Raw genomic sequence first — 21,658 nt, forward strand, 5'->3', positions numbered from 1 at the left:
AGGCTGAAGCTGGAGCTCCTCTGCATGGTGGCCGAGCCGTTGGAGTAGCGCTGGACGCTCCCCCCGCTGTAACACCGCCTCTTCTCAACTGGCGTCCAGACCTTGGAGCCCAAAGGTCTCCATGATGTCCTACAGCTGGACATTTCATCCGAAAAAGACAGCGAGCGGCACTGGCGCTTGCTGGGCGGCGCCGATGGGTTGCTGTGAGGATCACTGAGGCTGAGCTCTTTGATGAGGTTGGTCACCGAGCAGGTGCTGGTGGCTTCCCGTGGCCACAGCGTGCCCTCCTCGCCCTTGTCGGCCAGGCAGTCCCAGATGCTGGTGCCCGGCTGCTCGATCTGCAGTGGACATTTCCTGCTGAGGTCTCCCCATCTGTCATTTTCTGGTTTGGAAATGATAAAAACACACACACCCACAGGCATTAGCGTTAATTAATTCTGTGATTCGCTTTCCACGTGCATAAACAAAGAGTAGCATATGGGACGTTTTGCAGTACAAATTAATTAACGCTCGGAATATGGTTTTCCGAAACGCCAGCACAATGGTTGCTGTGGCATAGATGGAGAGAGAGAGAGACAAAGTGATAATTGCAGCAGGAGCAAAACTGCTAGAAGATGATAGAAATTTGCCTTTGAATATCCAGACTGCACTGGCTAAGGGGCATCCAGCATTACGAAATGACACGTCGCTGCCATATCTCTGGGGTAGATCATGCCTTGGATGCTTTCCTCAGACTCCACAAGCAGTGGTTGCCTGAGAGGTGCACAAAAAACCCAAAGTTGGGGCTGCAAACTCAAAGCTGCTGCAACACCAGGCTGAGATGCAGCAGGGGACTTCCTCACGGTAGAGGCTGTGGCACCACTGTGGGCAAAGAAATACAGACAGGACATCAGAGCCTATAGGATGTCAAAACAATATGCCCACTGGACTGTCTTGCTTGCTAACTGTTGAAACAGCATTGCTCCAATGAAGCCAATAAAATTCCATCCCCATTAAGGCTCTGAGCATCTCTCCCACAGCCATAGAATCATAGAATGGCTTGGGCTAGAAGGGACCTCAATGATCATGAAGCTCCAATCCCCGTGTCACAGGTAGGACCACCAACCTCCACATTTAATACTAGACCAGGCTGCCCAGGGCCCCATCCAACCTGGCCTTGAACACCTCCAGGGATGGGGCATCCACAGCCTCTCTGGGCAGCCTGTGCCAGCACCTCACCACTCTCATAGTAAAGGACTTCTCCCTGATATCCAACAGCTACCCAAAGACACCATGTCTAACAGAAATTAGAGCACGTAACAATCTCTATGCTGGCTAATACTGTGTTAGATGCCCACCTCCCAACCTTCCCCCCAAACTGGGGTTTCCTGGTGCTTTGGCCCAGATGCAAATCTCCCGAGTCACCCGTGCTGCTGTGCCCACCAGTTTTGCACATTTTGCACTGATCTTTCAAATCTGCAGGTTTCAGGGGATGGCGTGAAGGCATTCATCTTATGAGATGGGCTCTGGGGATCTGCGCAAAGCACAGAGAGAGAAACCTGTGGCTCCAAAGTCAATGGGTTCTAACTGCATTCAAAATGTGTACAGCAATGGGTCAAAAGCCACTTCATAGAACCAGAGAATCATGATGGTTGGAAAAGACCTTTAGGATCCCCAAGCCCAACCCCACTGTGCCCAAGGACCACATCCTTCAGTGCCACATCCCCACGGCTGGAACATCTCCATGGACAGTGACCCCACTCCTCCTTGGACAGCCTATGCCAATGCATTACCACTCTTTCTGAGAAATTCTTCCTAATATCCACCACGGGGACATGGGGAAACTGCAAACCAGGCTGCAGCTGCATGCAGAGGTCCCAGCGATGACCATGTGAAAAGAGGATTAAGCATGATGATCTCATTCACACACATGGTTCCCTGACTATAAAAGAAGAAAGGAGGACCATCAGGGCTGGGCTCCTTGTCACAGGCTGCTGGGGCCAGCAGGGCTCTGTACAAACACGCCGCTGATGCTCAACAGGAAAACCATGGTAGGGCTGCACCATTGGCTGCTGCGATGGAAAAAAGTCATCACCCAACAGACCTTCTCTGCTAACTGTTATTGTTGTCGGGAGGCAAACCCTGCTAGCTAACCGTCGCTGCAAAGTTTCATGTGATCATATCTAAATGGTACAGTATTTTTTAGGGTTGTTTTTTTGTTTTTTGTTTTTTCCATTTAGATGAATCAACTCGAAGCTGTGCCCAGCCTGCAGCTACAGGTACAGCCTGATGGCAGGAAAGATGCCACAGCACAGACCACTTCCTACCAATGCCCACTTCCAGTTGGGAGGTCAGACCTGGGGCCCTGCAAGGTGATACCCCATAAACCCCTCTTGGCTCCTTTCCCCATTTCCCCCTGCCAGCAGCTGCTGGGACACCACCATCCCCCAGCAGCTCTGCGCTGCACTGCGCCGTGCCTTAACCGCTGCTGTCCTCATTTCAAAAAGCACGATGAGAAGTGAGAAATCCGTGCTAAACAATTACATCTATGTTTAGATCTTTATTATTTTCCCCCCTTATTATGCTGCCAGCAGAGAGATTTCTCGGGTCAGGTCACCAGACAAAAGAAACAGAAATAGAAGCTAATTTTTTATGGCAAGCTGCCACGACCCCCATGCCCAGACGTCACGTTTTACAAAAGGCCTTGGTAAGCTTGTTCAAGAGGATACAGGATACCTTCCTCTTTCGACATTACTTCTGCACAAACAGCTGTAAAACTTCAAAAAAAAAAAACCCAAAAAAACAAATCACAAAGAAAATTGCAAGCATACTGTTATCCCGAGCGACAACTTTGGGTTATTGTTTGCTTTCCTCCTTTGTGCTCAGCTTGTGCTGAAGGAAGCTGGGGCTCTGGCAGGGCAGCTGCCATCCAGGAGATGCTCATGCATGGGGTGCTCCGTTCTCCTGCAACCCCCCAGGACAAACCACCCATGCAAAGCCCCACAATAACCCAGAATGTGGTCTTTTTCCGATGCAACGGGATGCTAACAGAATAACAAATTGAAAACAGGGATCATCTAAGCATTGAGGGTGTAATTAAAAGACTTGGGAGCCACTTGTGAGGAAAAAAAGTCTGTTTTTCGGCTCAACTTTTTAAGACTAAGATTCACATCCTGAGAGCACTGATAACAATAATTGCAGTGGAACCATTAATACTGCTGCGGTTACGCACGTATTAAGTTTCTTAAATTACAAACCTCAGCTTGGTTTACCCAGAGGCAGCAATTTGTTCCAGGGCAAAATCCATCATGAGAACTCCTCAGTTCAGAAATAAACAGCTTTGCTGGAGAGCACTCTTTGCCCATCAGAAAACGATGGAAAGGCGTTCACAACCAAGGCATGATGTAGATACAGCACATGGGGCACTTCCCTGCTTAAAGGGGTCCTTCTTGGTGGTCAGTGTCCTCAGACAAAACAGCCTGGGCCTCTTACTTTTGGATTTTAACTTGAAACTGCAGAACTAAACCCTTCCAGCCCCTTGCTGAACATGCCCATCGATGAAACAAGATGAATTTATCAGACATCGGGTATAAAACACCGCCATCTACTTCTGAACTTCCTCTGGGGCAAAATCCTGGTATTTCCTCTCACAAGCACACGTGTCTGGCACACAGCCTTGAACATCCATCTTTTTCCCTGGGTAACCTCTATCACATCAAACAAGCATAGAGGTCCAGGTCACGAGGCTCTGAGAAGCTTTGTTCCAAACCCACGGGGACTGGTACCATCCTCAATGTATCCCTAAGATCCCTGCACAAGCAGCTCTCATCAGATGAAGGCATCCAGGTCACTGTAGGCACATTTCCACGCATTGAGCTCCACGTTTTGCACAGGCCACACAAGAACTTGCCAGGTCCCTTGTCCATGAGCTCCAGAAAGGCATGTAACACCTGGAGGGCTCCTCTGTGAGGAGAAGCTGAAGGCATTTTGGTTGTCCAGTCTGGAGAAGAGGAGGCTGAGAGGAGACCTGGCTGTTCTCTGCCAATTCCCAAGAGTGAGTTCTCAAGAGGTGCCTGGACAATGCCCTCACTCTATGCTTTAGCATCAGTAAGCCCTGAAGCAACCACCACAGCCCATACAGCGAGATCTGGGCACCAAAACTTGAACAACCGGGCTCCTCACCGCAGAGAAAGGCATCGAATCAAAACGCTGACACAACTTTCACTACCACGACACAAATGTGCTGCTGCAATATTTTTACGGCTCCTTTCTATACATAATGCATGATCCTTCTGCTCAAGTTTCCCCTACGTTCTTTTCCTGTGAAATCATTTACATTCATACATAATTTATTACAGCAACTTGTAAAGTGATTACGGGTTTCAATCAATTTTTTTTTTTCCCTCCTTTTTGGCAGATGAACTCCATTTGGATCCTAACCCAAACATTTCTCTTCCTTCAGGTGTGCATCCAGTTCCCTTTTTCACATGTTCTTTGCGTCGAATGTTGGTCTCCCAGCCTCTGTGCAACACGGAAAGGCAGTTTGTATTTTCCACTGCCCCCTGTTTACGTTCAAGAGATGATTCCTAAATGTGGAACAAATTTAATGGTTGTAATTAGCTGATGGCAGCGCCACGGAGCCTGACAGCCGTCCTGCTTTCCCATGGCACAAACAAGATTAAAATAAGATGTGTGGAGCTGTGCTTCAATGGGAAATGCAAACAACAGGCCCATACTTACTGCCCGAGAAATGTGCCCAGGTAACGTGTGCTTGGTGTCAATAGCCATATGACAAGGGGAAAATCCACACAGTTTTGGTAAAAATCAAACATTCCTCATCACCTCTCTCTCACCAGCAGTCTCCTGGCTCACTAAACAGTTGGGATGTCAGGTCAAAGATTACTTCTTGCTCTCAAAGAACGTGAGGCTGTGGCTGTTGTTAAAATCCACTAAGCTTCTTGCAGAGGGCAGCAAAAGAGTACTGCTTGCTGCTACTGATTGAGATGCCAAGTGCTTCTTACATACCTGCTTAGAGAGGACTCAGGCAATATCACCAGGGCATTGTTAAAATAGTGCAAATCTTCCACTACCATCCACCCACAGACAGAAAATTCTCAATGCAGCAAGCCAAAAATAATACTCAAACTTTCTAAAATGCTGGCTTCCTTCTCTGGCACAGCCACTGATACTTTCACAGGGGTGCACAGTGGAGAAAGCATGGCAAGAAAAGGAAAAAGATCTCCATCTGGTAACAGGACAATTCCTTTACTCCCAGGTGTTTTAAGAGCGCATCAAGGAGAAGGGAAAAAGGAAATAGGTTTTGTTTCTCTAAATAGCCCTTTGCTGGGAAAAAGAATCAAGATGAAATGCCTAAAACTACAAATTCAACAGACTTCTTAGTAATACTGCCATCATCCCACACATAAATCTAAATATTTAGCTCACCTTGAGAAGTGGATCAAACATTACATCATCTGACACACCAAGTCTTTCATAAAGCTTACTAATATATTCAGTTTTTTAAAAGTTATAATTGATTTTTGGATCTTTCCAGACTTCAGTGCCTTACAAGATGCTTACATTTAAAAAGGTGTGGGGATCAATGTACTCCTTTCCCATTCAAAGTGGTTCTCAGGACATTTTGCCTGCACTGGTATCAGCAGAATGCCTTGTGCTGCTCACTGTGATGCTGCCGGCGTGCCATACTGCGGCCACGTTCATGTTTTCACTTCTTTACATTTGGCCCGAGGACAACAACACATGCTTTGGCAATGGGGGCAGCCCCCATACCTGGCATCCCCTCTGCTATTGCCAGCCCCAGTGCTCTGGCAGTCACATTAGGCAGGAAGCAAGTGACACTCAAACCAACCTTATGCCCACACACAAGCATGTGCCAGCCCAGGCTAGCTGGGTTTGTTGGTTATGGGTGCACACCTGGGGCCTTGGCCAGCTTCTTCCTACCCCTCCTGTAGATATGCATCCCTGGACTGATGTGGTGAGAAGCCCCAGTGCCCAAGCCTTGCTCTGCTCAGGATATGGTACGTAACCATGCTGATGCTGTCTGGGACACCACTCCAACCTTCCCGGATTCATTCATTTCCATGCTTTTTCTCTCAGCCTGAAATATTCACTCACTGCACGTTCAGTGCCATCATAATCCTGCAACTCTTTTAAAATGCATCAGCAAGTTTCAGCACGGAGTTGGTTTGTGGTCGTGGCCCAAGTCTGAAGACATCAAGAAGAGCGTTTGGGAAAGATGCCTAAAATTAAGCACAAACCAAACAGGGCTCTCTCACACACCAGAGACTCACTCCTCTTGACTGGGCATGACAAAGACAATTACATGGTAAGCTGTCGGTCAAGGAGGTGAGATTAGGTTCCCTTGGAAACAGGATAATTTGGCAGCCAAGGAAGACCAGCACAGCGCTAGGAAGACGCAAACGGCTTTGTAAAAGCTATTAACACCAAGCTGATTTTCAATTAGGCTTATACTCTTCATATTTGTGGAAGAGCCTGCCAGTGCCATGGCACAAAACAAAACCATCTGATTGGATTTCTTTGTTCCTTACTCATTTTTGACAGACAGGAGAAAGGGGACGGACTGTTTCTGCCCATTCTTGACTTTGAAGCTTGTGACTTTCATCTGAAAAAAAAAATCAAAACATTTTCCATCTTTTCCCCCCTCCTCCAAACAACTCAAGTATCGGAGAGCTTGGGAAATATCTCCTCTCAATGCATGTGCTCAGCTCCCATTAACGCTAATGAGAGTTGTGTCCACGAAGAAAAGGGGCAGTTGCTTTGTCTGCAAAGCATTGGCTTTCATACCAAGTAGCTTGGCTCAAACTTGACCTACAATTTTAATTGGGATTTGAGACTTCGCCTAGGGACTGGCTCCCCGTTTCAAAACCCAAAGAGCACTGTATAGTGGCACATCCTCCTGCATTACTGTATTTTCAGGATCCTGAGCTGATGCACCAAAATCCCATCGATTTCAGTAGCCATTCAGCAAGATAGTTGGTAGCAAGCTACGCCAAAAACAGTATTAAACATCATATACAACAGCTTATGTTATTGTGAAAGGCAAAAAAGATACTTCTGTTGTTGCCTGAGGTCTGTCCATACACACCGTGCCAAAAGGAAGAATATTCTTAGTTATAATACTGATATTTATCATACGTATCATGCAAAAAGTCAAGAGCTGTAGTTGAGGGATGGATATTCGAACTCACAATCTATGAGCCAAAATGCTTATGATCGCACCTGCATGAATAACTTCCAAGATGCACATAAAGCAGTGGGGAAGGAGACAAGCAATGCGCTCAGCGCTGCGGGGCAGCAAACCACCCCTGGGCAGGGGCTTCCCATACTGGGCAGTGGGATGGGTAATACTGAACCCCAAGGCGCAGGGCATGGGTGGGCTGCACCCCAGGCTTTGCAGGGCAGCATTTTTAGGAGAGGTGCAGAAGATGAGGACTTCTTCCCACGCATTGCCAAGGACCCAGGAGCGGAGATGAAAGAAATACAGGCAGAAGTTTTTGCTACTTACCCATAATGCCACAAGAGAAGAGGGTAGGTCCTTGACTCATCTTTGGAGTGTGCTGAAAACAATCAGAAAAACTATTCACTTCCAGCAGGCTCAATCAATGTGCCAGAAAACACCCAGCCCGCATCCTCGGCTCGGGCATCCACAGCCAGACCCCAAGCGTGCGGCCTCATCTCCCAGCCTGCACATCATCCACCTTCCATCCTCCCTCAGCCAAACTGAGGTTAACTGCATGATGTGGAGAGTTGCTGTCAGGGCCTGAACTTGCAAGCGATCAGTCTTGCAGCTGTCCCTGCTGGCACGACCCAAAGCTCTGCAGAACACAAACTGGGAGCTGAGCAGTAGTAAAACAGTGGAGGCTGAACCCTTCTATGCTCATGCAGGCCTCCCATCTAGACACAGGGCTGCTTTGTGTTTTGCCTAAACATACAGTGTGTTTCTAAGGCACCCCAGCACTTTTTCTGAGGATTCTGCACTTGGATGGTGCCAACATGCACTAAAAATAGGGAAAAATGCCATTATATGGGCACTAAATAAGCCCAGTTGGCTTTTTATGCTCTTTTTTTTTTTTTCCCCAGGAATTTTCCTCTTGACTGTGTGCAACAAATCATCAGACTTCTAAAAATGGGCATGGACAGTTTTATATACAATAAATCAATATGTCATCTGGAGCCACATGCCATCTCAGCTATGTCTGCAAAAACACACTTTCATACTGATTGTCCTTTTGTTATCCCACAAAACATCCACATTCTGCTTCTGAAGTGTCTGTCCTGGCAACTCCATCCCATCTGAACGAGGCCTTACTTCATCTGAGCAAAGCACCAGCACATGCTCCACATCCATCTGCACCACCATAGTTGTGCTGTATCCACCATTAGGCCACTGCGTTTGCACCTTCTCTCCTGATTCCTCTTTAATACATTGCAAATAATAATAATAAAGAAAACAAGATTGTACCAACTGCTGACAAACCAATGAAATCACTTTATATGCTGCCAATACTGAACGTAGAGGGATGTGGAGGCAGAAAGCAGGGATTTGTGCAGATGAGGAGATGGGAAATAACAGTAGGTTACATTTTTTGGAGCAAGTACCACCTTTTTAGGTGAAGTAGAGAGATCTCTTTCTGCCAGGCCCCATCTTATTAAAATGAAGGCAAAAAGAATCAGGAGACAAGGAGAGCATGCAGCTGTCTCTGAAGAGTGGCCAAAGTGGAACAAACACAGACATGGGACAACCCTAGGAACAGCAGCATATCTGCATGCCAGCCCCCAGAGCAGCATAGAATCATAGGATCACAAGGTTGGAAAGGATCAACAGATCATCCAGTCTAAGCATCCTCCCATCACCGTTACTACCACAAAGCAGGCTTTGTTCAGAGATCAAAGTGAATGCCTGCAAATGGGAAGGAAGAGGAGCATCTCCAAATGACATACATCCCATATTGAGTACAACTGCTATTTTATAAGTGCTCAGCCTAACCACGTTGGGATACAAACCAGCCAGCAAGCCCACCATCCTCCAGCAGGTGATGGTGCCTGCTGCTCAGATGCTTACTGCCTTTGAGTTTTACTCTTTGCCCTCTCTGCCAACACAAAAACTGCTGTTCTCTTTGCTGGATCAGACTTCTGAACATCTGCCTCAATTAAACTGCCTGGACAACCTGGCAATGCAAACTGTATAACCAGAACAGTTACTCCCTGTTGACACAGCACCAGCACCATGGCAGGCACTCAGCAAATAAGGGAGGGCAAAGTTTGGTGGTGTGGCTATGCAGCCCATCCCGCACAACATGAGAGCTTCTGCTCTTCTCCTTCCTGCAGCTGAACCCCTCCGCCCACACCCTGGAGCGCTCAGCAGCCTGCACAACCAGCCCAGGAAGCCAGCTCACAGAGTGCTCCATCCTCAGTGAATTGGGCATTACCATCACTTTTATGCTCCAAATGTCCATGTATGGTTGATCCTGCCAGATGCTTCCTGAGCATCCTTATCTGTGTCTCCCTGCACAGCACAGTTTTCTGTCTCCTTCCTTTCCAGACTGACTGACCATTCATCCTGCAGGACAGGGATGAAAACCCCAATAGCCCTCCCTGGGTGTTACCAGACAGCTCTGTGTCACGCTCCACCCCACCATAATGCTGCCTCTTTCAGCATCACTCCCCGTTTGTTGCCCCAGTTTTTCTGTTACCTGCTCATTGGGTGCGTTTGGGTTTGCATCCCTCTGTGCTGCCAGCAGGACTGTTAGGTAACACAGCCCCGACCTCTCCATCTCCCACTTAATCCTGCTCCCCACTTGCTCATCCTCCTATTAATCATGAGCATCTGTTCACTCCGGGCAAAGCAACTTCTAACCCGTGTTATTCACAGTTGTGTGCTCACCGAAATGCACATATGCAACAGCCACAGCACTCCAATCATTTACTCATCGCCCGCTCTTTGGATATTAACGAGCCCAGCAGAAACCAGTGCAGCACTAGCGAGAAAACCGTCTCAAGATCCAACCCTGCAGTGTGAAAAAGCATCCTAAAGCCACGGCAACAGCAGCAGAGTTGAGAAGTGCAACGTCGCGATGCTTACCAGCTCAGTCCTGCATGTTACAGAGTCAGCACCTTTGTTTTCCCGAGTTTTGGTTAAGATCATCACCATGGTAATGCAGTCCTGCGTTGGAGTCCATCAGAGTCCAGGCAAAGGTCGCTGTCAGCCATGCTCTGGCCAAGCTCCCATTTCAGTGCATTTTCCCTCAGAAGGGCTGAGAGCAGCGGGGGCTGCGGCCGGCGGCTCCCTGTGGGCGCAAGGAAGAGGATGAGGAGTCAGGTGAGGTTTGAGGAGCAATCCCTGGCTGGAGTGCAACGAGCAGGCACGGGGTGAAAGGGTTGCCCTAGGAGCAAGGCAAGGAGTATTTATTTTAGGCTCTTAAGCATTGCTGGCGTTCCTGGGCACCCGATTAGCTCAGAGGCATTTCGCGCAGCAGCACTTGCAGGAGCTGGTGGGAGCACACAGTGTGCACGAGGCGTGCTGGAGGAACAGGAGTGTTGCAGGCAGATAAACACACAGCCCTCCTAATTCTGCTTTTTGAAAAAGGGAAGCCATCAGCCCATCTCAGTATGGAGACCCTGAGGCTTGGAAGCACTCACTACAGCCCCAGAGGCAACCCCCTTGCCAGCAGATCAACCGAGAACAGATTTCCTGCAGACAAAGCCATTTCAGCATCATCACCCCTACGAAATCCTCTGGATGCCCCAAGTCACTCCAATAACTCCCTGATTCCTGCCCCATGCCATCCTGGTAACTCCCTGGTTCCTGGAAGAACCACAAGGAGCCCTTTGGACAAGAAACAAGGCAAAGAGCTTCCTGCAAGGAAGGAGAGGGCTCCCTGCCCACAAACCCAAAGCGTCACTCCATGCCTCTTGATCCCTACTTATTTCCTTGGGGGTTTGAGGCAGTAAATGCTGCGTTAGGGCTGCACGAGGAGCGCACAGAGGCTGCAAGCACTCACCCAACCCTACCTCACCTCTTGGCATTCCCTCCCATGCACCCACCCCCACGCAAAAGCAGACAGATTGCAATTCAAATCTGATTATAGAAATCAGTGTTTTTCCCAAACCGCCCCTCTAATCCTGTTTCACTATTTTGTTGCCTTGCTGTTAACCAAACAAACAAAAACATCATTTGCATGATCCGAAGAGTATGAAACACTTATCTTGTAACGCGCAGTCAAAACCAAATTGCAGTACTTAAGGACAATATTCGAGAACACGCTGCTAAGTATTAAACCTCATTACAAACTGATAAGGATTCTCTTTCCAGCTTGCAAATAATCTTTTTCATGTTTATTTGGATTAGAGGTCGGGATGGAGTTATGAGTAGCTCATTTAGAGGCCAGCTGGCTGGTAGAGAAATCACCTACTGTGTCTTGTGAGGACAAAGTTCAGCCAGAGTGCAAAGCCAGGATCGGGAATCAATACATTTTTCAAAGATTTACTGTTCCAAAAGGCACGTGGTACAGATTCCAGCTTCTTCTGGGCCATCGGATGCCTTACAATGTACAATTTACTACAGCTTCACCACAAACCCCCGGGCAGCCCAATGATCACCCAATGGCACAAGCATGGCCAAAACCCCCAGTGATACACAGCGGGATCTCCAAAGCCTTTGTGGTGCCCCAGTGACACCACACAGCACCCCAACTCCTGCATGCTTCTCTTCCTTGGCTTCACTGGGGAATGCCACCAGGAATAGCCATCAGGAATGTTCTTCCTGCAATTTCAGCTCCATCAGCGACTGTGGCTGAGCCACGGACAGGGCAGGGCTGCCCTTGAGGACATCCAAGCCTACATCTGCCAAAATAGAGCTGATATTGCTCAAAGAAACACCATCTGCTACTTGAGCCCTACGTGGGGCCCGGAGCAGGGAGCAGCCAGCCCTCTCCCACTGCCCCGAGCCCCCTGGGTCACACCATACCAACTCTGCACCATTTCTAGCCATCCCCATCACTGGTCCCTGCTTGGGACATGGGGCAGGGATGCTCACCCACACCACATTTATGGTGCTTCAGTGGGCACCGAGGCCACCGCTGGTGAGCAGCCACAGTGGAAATCCAGATCAAACAAGCAGTCCCAGCAGCTGGGAAGCAGTTAAGCACGTTTTCTCATTAACAGGCTACAATTTCTCCACCAATAATTATCTTTCCCTAAGGTAATGATTAATACTGCTGCAGCAGAGCACTACGCACAGCCAGCCACAGAGTTGAGCCCGGGCAGCGGCTCTCTGCCCCATTTGGGTGACAGTGCCCTGCCCATTGCATCCCCCTGGGGACCACCACATCACTGTGCCACGGCCAAAACTTCCTACTGCGACGCCCTGCCCCACGTTGCCCCTGTAGGGCAGCACCCATTCACACTGGTCTTCCTACGAACGCCATGCCATGAGCAGGAAACTGCTGGGTATTTATGGACCGGAGCTTTCCACGCATACAGATGCTAATAAAAAGATGCTCTTCAGGGACCATTAATTATTTTAAGGAATGTATTTCCTCGTTTGCAATCAGATAAAGGAACTGTCTTCATCCTTCAGTCAAGGTTAAGTTTAGATTTGGGCCACAGCCATGGTATGACACAATCCAGGAGCTTTTTAACCCCCCAAAAGGCTGGAAACTGAATCTTTCAAGAACCCCTTGGGTTTACGGGTTGCCTTGCAATCTCCTTCTGCAGCCAGGACTGCAGCAAGAGCATCCCCAACCACCCCACCTAAAGACCTCTGCCCAATGAGCACACATATGTGCTTCTTTAGGCATCACTGATTTCAGCTAGCAGCTCAGCCACAAAAGAGACATTAAAGCAGATCAAGAATTTCCTATGGCTTATTCTGCAAAGTAAGGTTAAATTGCTATTGCTACCATCAAATTACCATCAAACAATTCTTGTTGCATACGTCATTCCTCCATTGCCCACATACACTTTTCTCTGGGCACTGCATTGCACACCCAAACCCCCCCAGCCATGTCCCCACTTGCTCTGTGAACGGAGAGCTGCTATTACTATTTTTGCCTTAGATTTGCTACCAGCTGGAAGGAATGAAACCCATACATTTTTACCAATTTCACTGTATTACTATTCTACTTTTGTGACTACAGTCACAACAGTAATTTGTTTCCTTTCTGTTTTTAGAGTTGCTCATAGCATGAATCTCTGTTTCTCACCCTCAAAGCTTCCTATAATTACCACACCCTTAGTGCCAGCAAGGAGAGGGCAAGACTCTTCTCAGCCCAAATTACAACACACTGGAGTCAGAGAATTGAACTGTTATCCACGGACTGGAAAAGTAATGCCAACACCAGTGCTATGGCCACAACCATAGAACCATTTGAGTTGGAAGGGATCTCTAAAGGCCATCTGGTCCCATCCCCTGCAGTGCATAAGGACACCCACAGCTCCATCAGGTGCTCAGAGCCCTGTGTGCCTGCAGGGATGGGCACCACCACCTCTCTGGGCAGCCAGAGCAGTGCTTCACTACCCCTATCATAGAATCCTTCTTCCTTACATCTAATCTGAATCTCCACTCTCTTAGTCTGAAACCATTTCCCCTTGTCCTGTTGCAAGGACAAGGGGAAACTAAGGATCCCCATGCACACTCTCCTCCTGATATCCAGATCCTGATTTCTTCATGCAAAGCCCCAGCAAAACTTGGGCCCAGCACAACACAGCTCACCCAACATCTGCAAATGACTTAAAAGGGGGGGGATAACCAAAAATCTTCCTGAAGGTTTCAATGGGACAACTGATGTGTTTTTAAAAAGCAGAATTAAAGCACTAAACAGCATACAATAAAGCTGCCCTGTCACTGGATGGTATCCAAGGAACAAGAAGTCTTTGTGTGCTGGAGCTGCAGAACACCACTCCATTCAGGTATGTCAGGGCTCCACATCTGCCTCACCACACTTTAAATAATACTGAGAGGTGCATTTTCAACTTGTTGATTTATTGTGTTACAAGTTTGGAAGAGGTCCTTACAGGTTAATATTTGTACAAAGCCAGGCAAGGCTTACTTCCTCACTGGACTCTCGCAGCCAGGCTGCACGGTGCTCACTGCTCCATACCATTAGTCAACAGTGACTCTATTTACAAGATTAAAACCTCCAAAAATTGTGAATAAATACCCCTGTCTGCAATGCAACCCCTCAAAAAGAAAGAAAAGTCACAATCAGGAGGCTCAACACGGCAGTGCCCATCTTGAGGAGCCACATTAGGAACACAAAGCCTGACCGCGAGCCACCACCGTAAATCTGAGGGCTGGAGAATATCCCAAGGTGGAGGTGACCCATAATGACCACCCAGTCCAACTCCTGGCCATGGCCATGCACAGCCTGGTCCATCAGCATGGCCCATGGTGAACCCTCCCAAGCAGGAGCTCCACAGGCACCAAGGTGCTGACCAAGACCATAAACACATTGCTCAGCAAATAAACAAGCCTCCTTCCATCCAACCCTCGCCTCCAAGTGCTCCACGAAGGATCCTGCCACAAGGTCACACCAAGTCCTGGTGTCTCGAGCCCAAAGCCACGCATCCGTCAGGGAGAGCCCAAAATCCAAGTGCTCACCCCAAAAAATCAGCGATTAAGGAAAATGGCACACCATCTAATTCAGTAAAGAAACATCAGTTTTATTGCCCCCTTGCTCTTACGGAATAGGAGTGGCAGGGGAAGGACTCCCTCACAAACAAACGGCGGAAGGGGACGAAGAGAAAGGACAGGACAGGGTCAGAGGTGCTTTGTCTCAACATCTCAGCTTGAAGAAAGCAGCGCTGGCTGTGACTTTGCCTTTTCCTCCCTGGCAACTGAAAAGGAAGAGAAGAGAGCAAAATTAGTCATTGCAAAGAGCAAACATGAAATAGGGGACTGCTGGCACGGAGGGGTAACTGGATGCACGCAGCGACTGCGCACTGTCCAGTCTGCTGCATGGATCTCATGCATGACAGCAAGTAATGGCAAGAGGAGCCATCCCCAGGTCCCAGCCACCTTGGTAGGAAATACCACCAACAATTAATTCTGCATGGTGCCACGCGAGCCATTCAACACACCCTCTAAAGGATGCCCCAACTCTGGAGGTGCCCTAGGCCAGGTTGGATGGGACCCTGAGCAGCCTGAGTTGTGTCTGATTTAGGGGCTGGCAGCCCTGCCCAAGCAGAGGGCTGAAATGGGATGATATCTGAGGGCCCTTCCAACCCAAGCCATCCTATGATTGTATTCCAAGATGATTTTCATCAGAAAAAAGGACTGTAAAAATGGCACGTTCTCTTTGAGAAAAACCTTCTATCATTGCCTAATTGCTTATTAGGGGTTTGCTTCTTATTCTGAGCGTATTTCCAAGCGAGCTCAGCGAGCTGGAGCAACGATGGTCTCTGGATAGGCGCAGCTGAAGCAGCACCACAGCCCAGCCTGCCAGTCTGAAGAACCAGCTCACCTTTCGATGTCTGTATTTTTCCAATTGTGAGATTTATGACAAGAATTTGCAATGGTCTGTGAGATACTGTGAGTGTTGGCCACGCTCCCAAAAGTCAAGGAATTGCTGAACTGAGAATTGCCTCAGCTGTTAACCTTAACAACCAGGGATGCTGAACAAGGCAGCAGAGCCTAGGTTTACTTTCAATTACTGCTTGGAGAACACTGCTCTAGTAAACAGAAACAAATAAACCACTTCATGTTTCTTTCTCACACCGTTTTCCCATATCCAACCTGAAACCTCCGTGTCAGAGATGGTAAGCAGGGCCTCACCATGCCATTTTTACAGACCCACTTCTCAAACGTGAATGATTTCAGGCCATTTTAAACCCATCTCAATACCTACCTCTGCAGCACGACGTCCACCTACTTACAGCCGGATGTCAAAGCTCCAGGGTGACAAACCTCCAAGGCTCTCAGCCAGCCCTGCCTTGCTTGCTCCAGAGCCCCCAGGTTTCAACATCAACAGCAATGCATTGGTGGCAGCCAGAGAACCATGGCACGGCCAAGTGCTAGCGAGAGCTTGGGCATCTTGCAGGGAATCTTGGAACTCCAGCATCATTGTCAGACTTGGGTACCATTAGCAAGGCAGATTTCTCCCTTTTCCAAGGCTGAGCCGGAGATCTGATTGAGGCTGGTGGTCCCTGAATAACCAGGGTGATGGAAGTGTCTGGATTTAAAGCAGGGATACTGGATGTACACGCCATGATGGAGGGAGAACAACCAGACTTTGTGAGATCTTCTCCTCCCACTCCATTCTTACCAGTAAAAGCTGTAAGACCACAGAGCCTCCAGCAGAAAAACGATCGCTCAGGATATTCCAAAAAATTCAATTAGGCAGACAATATTTTGGGGGTTTGGAATGCTTTCAGCTGGCAGTCTCTGCCTACAACGTGCATCACCTGTGGCCAACCCATAAAGCAGAAAGAACCACAGGGCCAGCAACGCCACTGCTGTGGTCACACCTCACTGTGGTCCCCACTGGATCATCATCCCTATCTCAGGGGACATCATTCCTCAGCTGGGAAAAAGCCTTCACAGAGCTCGCTGGCTCTGGAAGACGAACTTTTACCCATCCTCCCAGCAACCAACGGACATGTTGCAGTGAAAAGTTGGTGGAAAGGAATGGACAAAGGAAATGGACAGGAAACCTTTGCCCGTGTGCAGCCGCTGCCAGCTCGGCTCTCCGACACGCTGGGAATGAATTTCCCAGCCCTGCATCTTACATAAATCTCCTTAACACACAGGGAGCCAAACATCTGTGAGTTGTCTGAATTAGCATGAATTTGGCAGACCGAACAGCAAACTTGCATTGCCCCGCAGCCTTCGGATTCCTTGTTTTTCCTCGGGTTCATTAAATACACCACAATCTGTTAGCAGAAGACGGCTCCTACGTGCGTGGGCTGCCAAGGAGCTGATCTGGGGAGCGCATCCCACGGCAGCCTCTGAATGCTGTGTCCAGAAGGGAGAATCATAGGACGACTTGGGTTGGAAGGGACCTCAAAGATCATCCAGCTCCAACCCGTCACTGTGGGCATAGCTGCCAACCACTAAATCAGGTACTGGATCAGGTTGCCCAAGTCCAATCCAACCTGGCCTCAAAAGGGACGGGGCACCCACAACCTCTGTGGGCAGGACTGGGCTCTCCTGGGGTCAGCCATCGCCATGGGCACAGAGCATCCGCACTGGTGTGGGACACTGAGTGTTCATCACAGAGCCCCATAAGAACCAATGTAAAGGCAGGATGGTGACGTTTTCTGATAGGGAATGGGGGCTGGATGCTTTGCCATCCCTCAAAGGGAGCCTTTCTGTAGGAGGAAGGAGGCAAAGCAAACACCCGCTCGTGGCATTTACTCGTTTCATCAAAGCCAAGCAGCACCTGAATGCTCCCGACAGCACTTCCAGGGAGCCATTCATGAGAGCTGGGACTTAGGGTCCAGCCGGTGTTTTTAATATCTCAGGGAGACATTCACAAAGCTGGAATAATACCCATCTGTTACTCCAACACACGTTCAGTTCCCATAAGGTGTCAGCAACACGTATAGCCCAAACCTGGCGCAGCTCCGACTCTGCACAGTCCTGCTGGATGGGGTGGGATGCTGTGATCCTGGGGGCGCGGGGTGGGATGCTCCCCACTGCTGCTGGCACTACAGAAACCCCAATCCCTCTGTCTGTCTCTGAGCAAATAGGAAAAATGGCCCAGCAGCAAATGGAAATGAAAGCCACGTCTGGCGGTGTTTGAGCTGGCACCAACGCCAGCCAACGGGACGGGTGCAACTCCCTTCCCACCAGGTGCCAAGTCATTTACGACAGCATGAATGTGCAGTAAAGGAAAAAATATACATTCATTTTTCCTCCCAGAGTCTCCAGCAGCTGGACACTCTCCACACATCCCCTTTCCTCCCATCCTGCAGGCATAAATCAGGGGGAAAGGCAATGCCCCTGTGCCCCAAGGACCAGAGCAGCAGGGACCGCACAGCCCCCTCCCCAAATGCCACGATGGGGACCGACAGCATCCCACGTTGGCTCCCTGGCTGGTAGGAAGGCACTGGGCCAGGAGTTTTGCCAGCACACAAATGGCAATGGTTGCCTGGTACAAATGGAGCATCTCATGGAGAAATGGACACTGCTACACTCCTGAGCAAAGGGACTAATGGCTCCTGGAACATGGAAACTGTGGCACAGTCCCCAGCATCACAACACCACCTTCGAATGCACAGGACTGCAATTCAGTGTTAAGTCTGTCTTTTGGGTGATGTTTTTTCACACTTTCAAACCTTCCGTGGTAACCCCTCTTCTTCACCCCTTCCTCTGCTCTCCTTTTTTTGGGAAAGATGCTCCTTCTGGCATCGGCAGTTGGATAAACAGAAACAGGAGCAGAAGTGCACAAAGAAACAAATCAGGGGTTAGCAGAGAGATAGAAAATAAAAGACAGGAGGTTTAAACAATGGGAATAATAAAATGTCTCCCTCACAGCAGGAGGGACATCAGTAATGATGCAGAAAAGGGACAATCAATGGATATTTTAGTGCTGTATGCAGGAGGGAGCAGAGCGATGGCTGCGCCTGTTGCCAGCAGTAAGCCAGGCTGATGTTAAGCAGCAGGCACTAAATATAGAGCTTTCTTAAACACTGGCTCCAAATAATTTACACCTCCAGCCTCCATGGGGCCACACCACAGCTCCCATGGCGTCAGCAGCCCCACAAAGAGCTGGGGACTTCCAGCAAAGCTTGCAGTGTTTGACTCATCCCAACCGTGGGGAGGAATGGCACAAAGCGGCCCTTCCCGACCCCTTCCCAAAGCCCACGATTCATGTAAGACCTGCAGGGCAAAGGCAGCTTTCTACCAACAGCACAATCCACGTGGAAGTGGGAGCTTGGGTGCCTCGGTGCCCAAACGAAGCCATTGGGAGCTGCAAATCTTCATTAACCACGATGCTTTCACCCTGAGAAGCACCAGCAGCAGCACTGAACTTCCATCATAACACGACTGATGGGCCAATAAAGAGATAATCTTTTCTCTGAACTAGCAGAGAAGCTACAAAAACCATATGTGGATACTTGTAATGCTCTCTGTATCTTCATAATTGTAATGGATATTCCACGTGATGATAGCTTTCGGCATCTATTTGATAGAATTAAATCACGTCCCTTCAAAAATATTACATGATATTCACTTGTAATGGCTGGGACATAAAAAGCATGCCACAATAGGATCAGGAACACATTCCTGAAGTCATCTCATGGTGTGCACAACTATTCCCCAGCACACCACGAGGCTGTGTGCAGCGACACGAAGGTTAGCAGACAAACACCAACCCCATCACATCCACTTCTAAAGTCACCTTCCCGCTTAGGACTTTTGCTCCATTCTGGAGCTGGCTCACAGCAGGTTTTCCAGCTGCTGGAGCACGGTTTGTCAGTTTACACATTACACACCCTGGGAGCTGGATGGATGCAGGAGCAACAGCCACGGAGCCAAACCCTCCGGTCCCACTCCTACTGCATGGCTGAGCCCTGAGCTTTGGCTGCTAAACACAAAATCCCATGAGCACAGGGAATGCTGCAGCCCAGGGAATGGAGTTGGAGGTCAACCAACTCAACCCAAACCCTTTCCCAGAACACATTTTTTGCACTCACTCATCCATTTCTTAAACTAACGTTCAATTACGGAATCAAACAGGCACAGGTACCAGCACACCTGCTGCCCAGGGACCTGCACAGGTCTGGGGGCTCTCGTAGAAGTTCAGTGCCATTCAGTGCCTTCCTTCACCAAGTTTCAATCAAAACTCCTAACGCACCAAATCTTACTCATTTTGCATATCCATTCCTGGAGGTGTTCTAGAACTGTGGGCACCTGGCACTGAGTGATGTGGGCAGTGGGCATGGTGGGATGTGTTGGGCTTAGGGATCTCTGAAGGCTTTTCTAACCTTAATGACTCTATATGGCACCACGGGAATCCAGCCTATCAAATATTAGAGGCTTCACAAGTCATGGATCAGATCCCCAAAGCCAAGAGCAATTCCACGTGTCAATTAATACATGCCACTACTCTTCAGTTTTCAATACAGGTTGAAGATGGAAGGTTTACGTGTCCCCAGCCTGTGTTATCAGAGCCTGCATCAGCAGAACAAGCCCTGGCTGGGGAAGTGGGTCTCTCCAAAGGCAGCCAACCCATCACACGTGGAGAAACAAAACAGCCTGGGGACCTCTGGTCACTGCCCCAGAGCCACGTTCTGCACTGCTGGCTGAGCAAACGGCCAGGCACCAGCAGACTGCAGGCTTGGAGAGTGACCTTGGAAAAGCAAAGTCCTTTCTCATAAACACAGCAGACTGACAGAGCACAGAGCCAGAGCTCCGGGGTCAAGCAGCACAAACCCCAACAAGGCAGTGAAGGCACAGGGCTGTACCCCATCACCACCAGCAGAACACCATGGGTCTGGGAACACGGAGAGCATCGGGGGATGGAGGAAAAGGGTGAAAAATGGCACCAGAGGAGGGGATTAGGTGTCGCCCTGCAACACCTGATAGCATCTCTCCACTTGCAGTACTTGTAATGCACAGGTCACTTCGTACCCCTGCTAATAAGCAGTTTGCAATCACCACTCACTGCCTAGGCTGGAATTCACCTGAATGTGGGGGGACTGGGGCAGGGCTTCCCTCCTGCCTGCACAGCTGGGTGCTGGGGAGGGTTCCATGGGCTGTTAGACCCCACCAAAGGAGCTTCTAGACCGTCGTGATGGAAAACCCCCTCCTCTGGTGGGCTGGGCTTTTCCAAGGCTGCAAGCATCTCTGCTCTGCTGCCAATTAGCACTCATTAGGAGCGCCTCCAGCTCCTGCCAGCCCTGCAATTTGGGGGGGTGGAGAGAAGGAACACACCAACCCTGCGCTTCTCAGCCTGGGGTGTCCTCTCCTTCAGCTGAGACTTTGCAAGTAAAGAAGAAATCACATCAACGAGCAAGAAAAAAAAGCCAAACCCAATATTACTAGAAAGAAAAACGAAGAGGAACATAAATCCCATCACTACATTTACCTATCTACATATTTACACACGCACACACTTACTTGCTCACGTATCCATACTTGAAAATCAACCCTCAATCAGCGCTGGATCTGTGCCACAGTCTGCACGACCGCCGCGTACAGCCCCGATCTCACCCACAGATGCTCTTCACGGATTCACCCCGGGTTTACGTGCAAAGCAACGCTTCGGACGGCGCAGGCTGAGCCCCCGCTGCAGCTCTTTGCCCCGACCCGACCCTCCCCACTCTGCATCCGGAGGGAACGCAGCCTGGACGTGACTTTCCCAGCCCGACTCAGACGGGGTTCGGCGTGGCGGAGCGGCGCCGCGGCTCAGCGCGTCGGTGCTGGGGGTCGGGATGCCGGGACGCTCCCGGCTCGATGTTACCCGGGCAGCCCGCGGGTAGTTTGAACCTGTCCGAGGGCGCTTCGGGGATGGATAAGGAAAGCGGGCGCATCCGCCGGCGGTTACGAACCGCAGTTCGGTCCGTCTGTTTCATAACCAATTACGCTCACTTTGGTCTCGGCGCATTTCCTCGGGGGTGGCCGCGCTGCCAAGCGTCAGCGGCGCACGCACGGCTCCCACCCCGAGGCCCGGCACCCCGCATTCAGCCCGGC

At 49.5% G+C, this 21,658-nt stretch overlaps 1 protein-coding gene across 1 annotated transcript; it reads right to left on the reverse strand.

Annotated features, from left to right (window-relative positions):
• Nucleotides 1–5: 5 nt before the first annotated feature.
• On the reverse strand, nt 6–21,646 carry FAM53B (family with sequence similarity 53 member B; the record flags this gene model as incomplete). Its single annotated transcript, XM_031554594.1, has 4 exons — nt 14,704–21,646; nt 10,103–10,307; nt 7,526–7,577; nt 6–382 (listed from the first exon to the last, which is right to left on the reverse strand). Coding segments are annotated over exons 2-4 (498 nt in total), but the record flags the coding sequence as incomplete, so codon positions are not given.
• Nucleotides 21,647–21,658: the final 12 nt, after the last annotated feature.

The sequence above is a fragment of the Meleagris gallopavo genome, chromosome 8 (genome assembly GCF_000146605.3).
Source record: "Meleagris gallopavo isolate NT-WF06-2002-E0010 breed Aviagen turkey brand Nicholas breeding stock chromosome 8, Turkey_5.1, whole genome shotgun sequence".
Taxonomy (NCBI): Eukaryota; Metazoa; Chordata; class Aves; order Galliformes; family Phasianidae; genus Meleagris; species Meleagris gallopavo.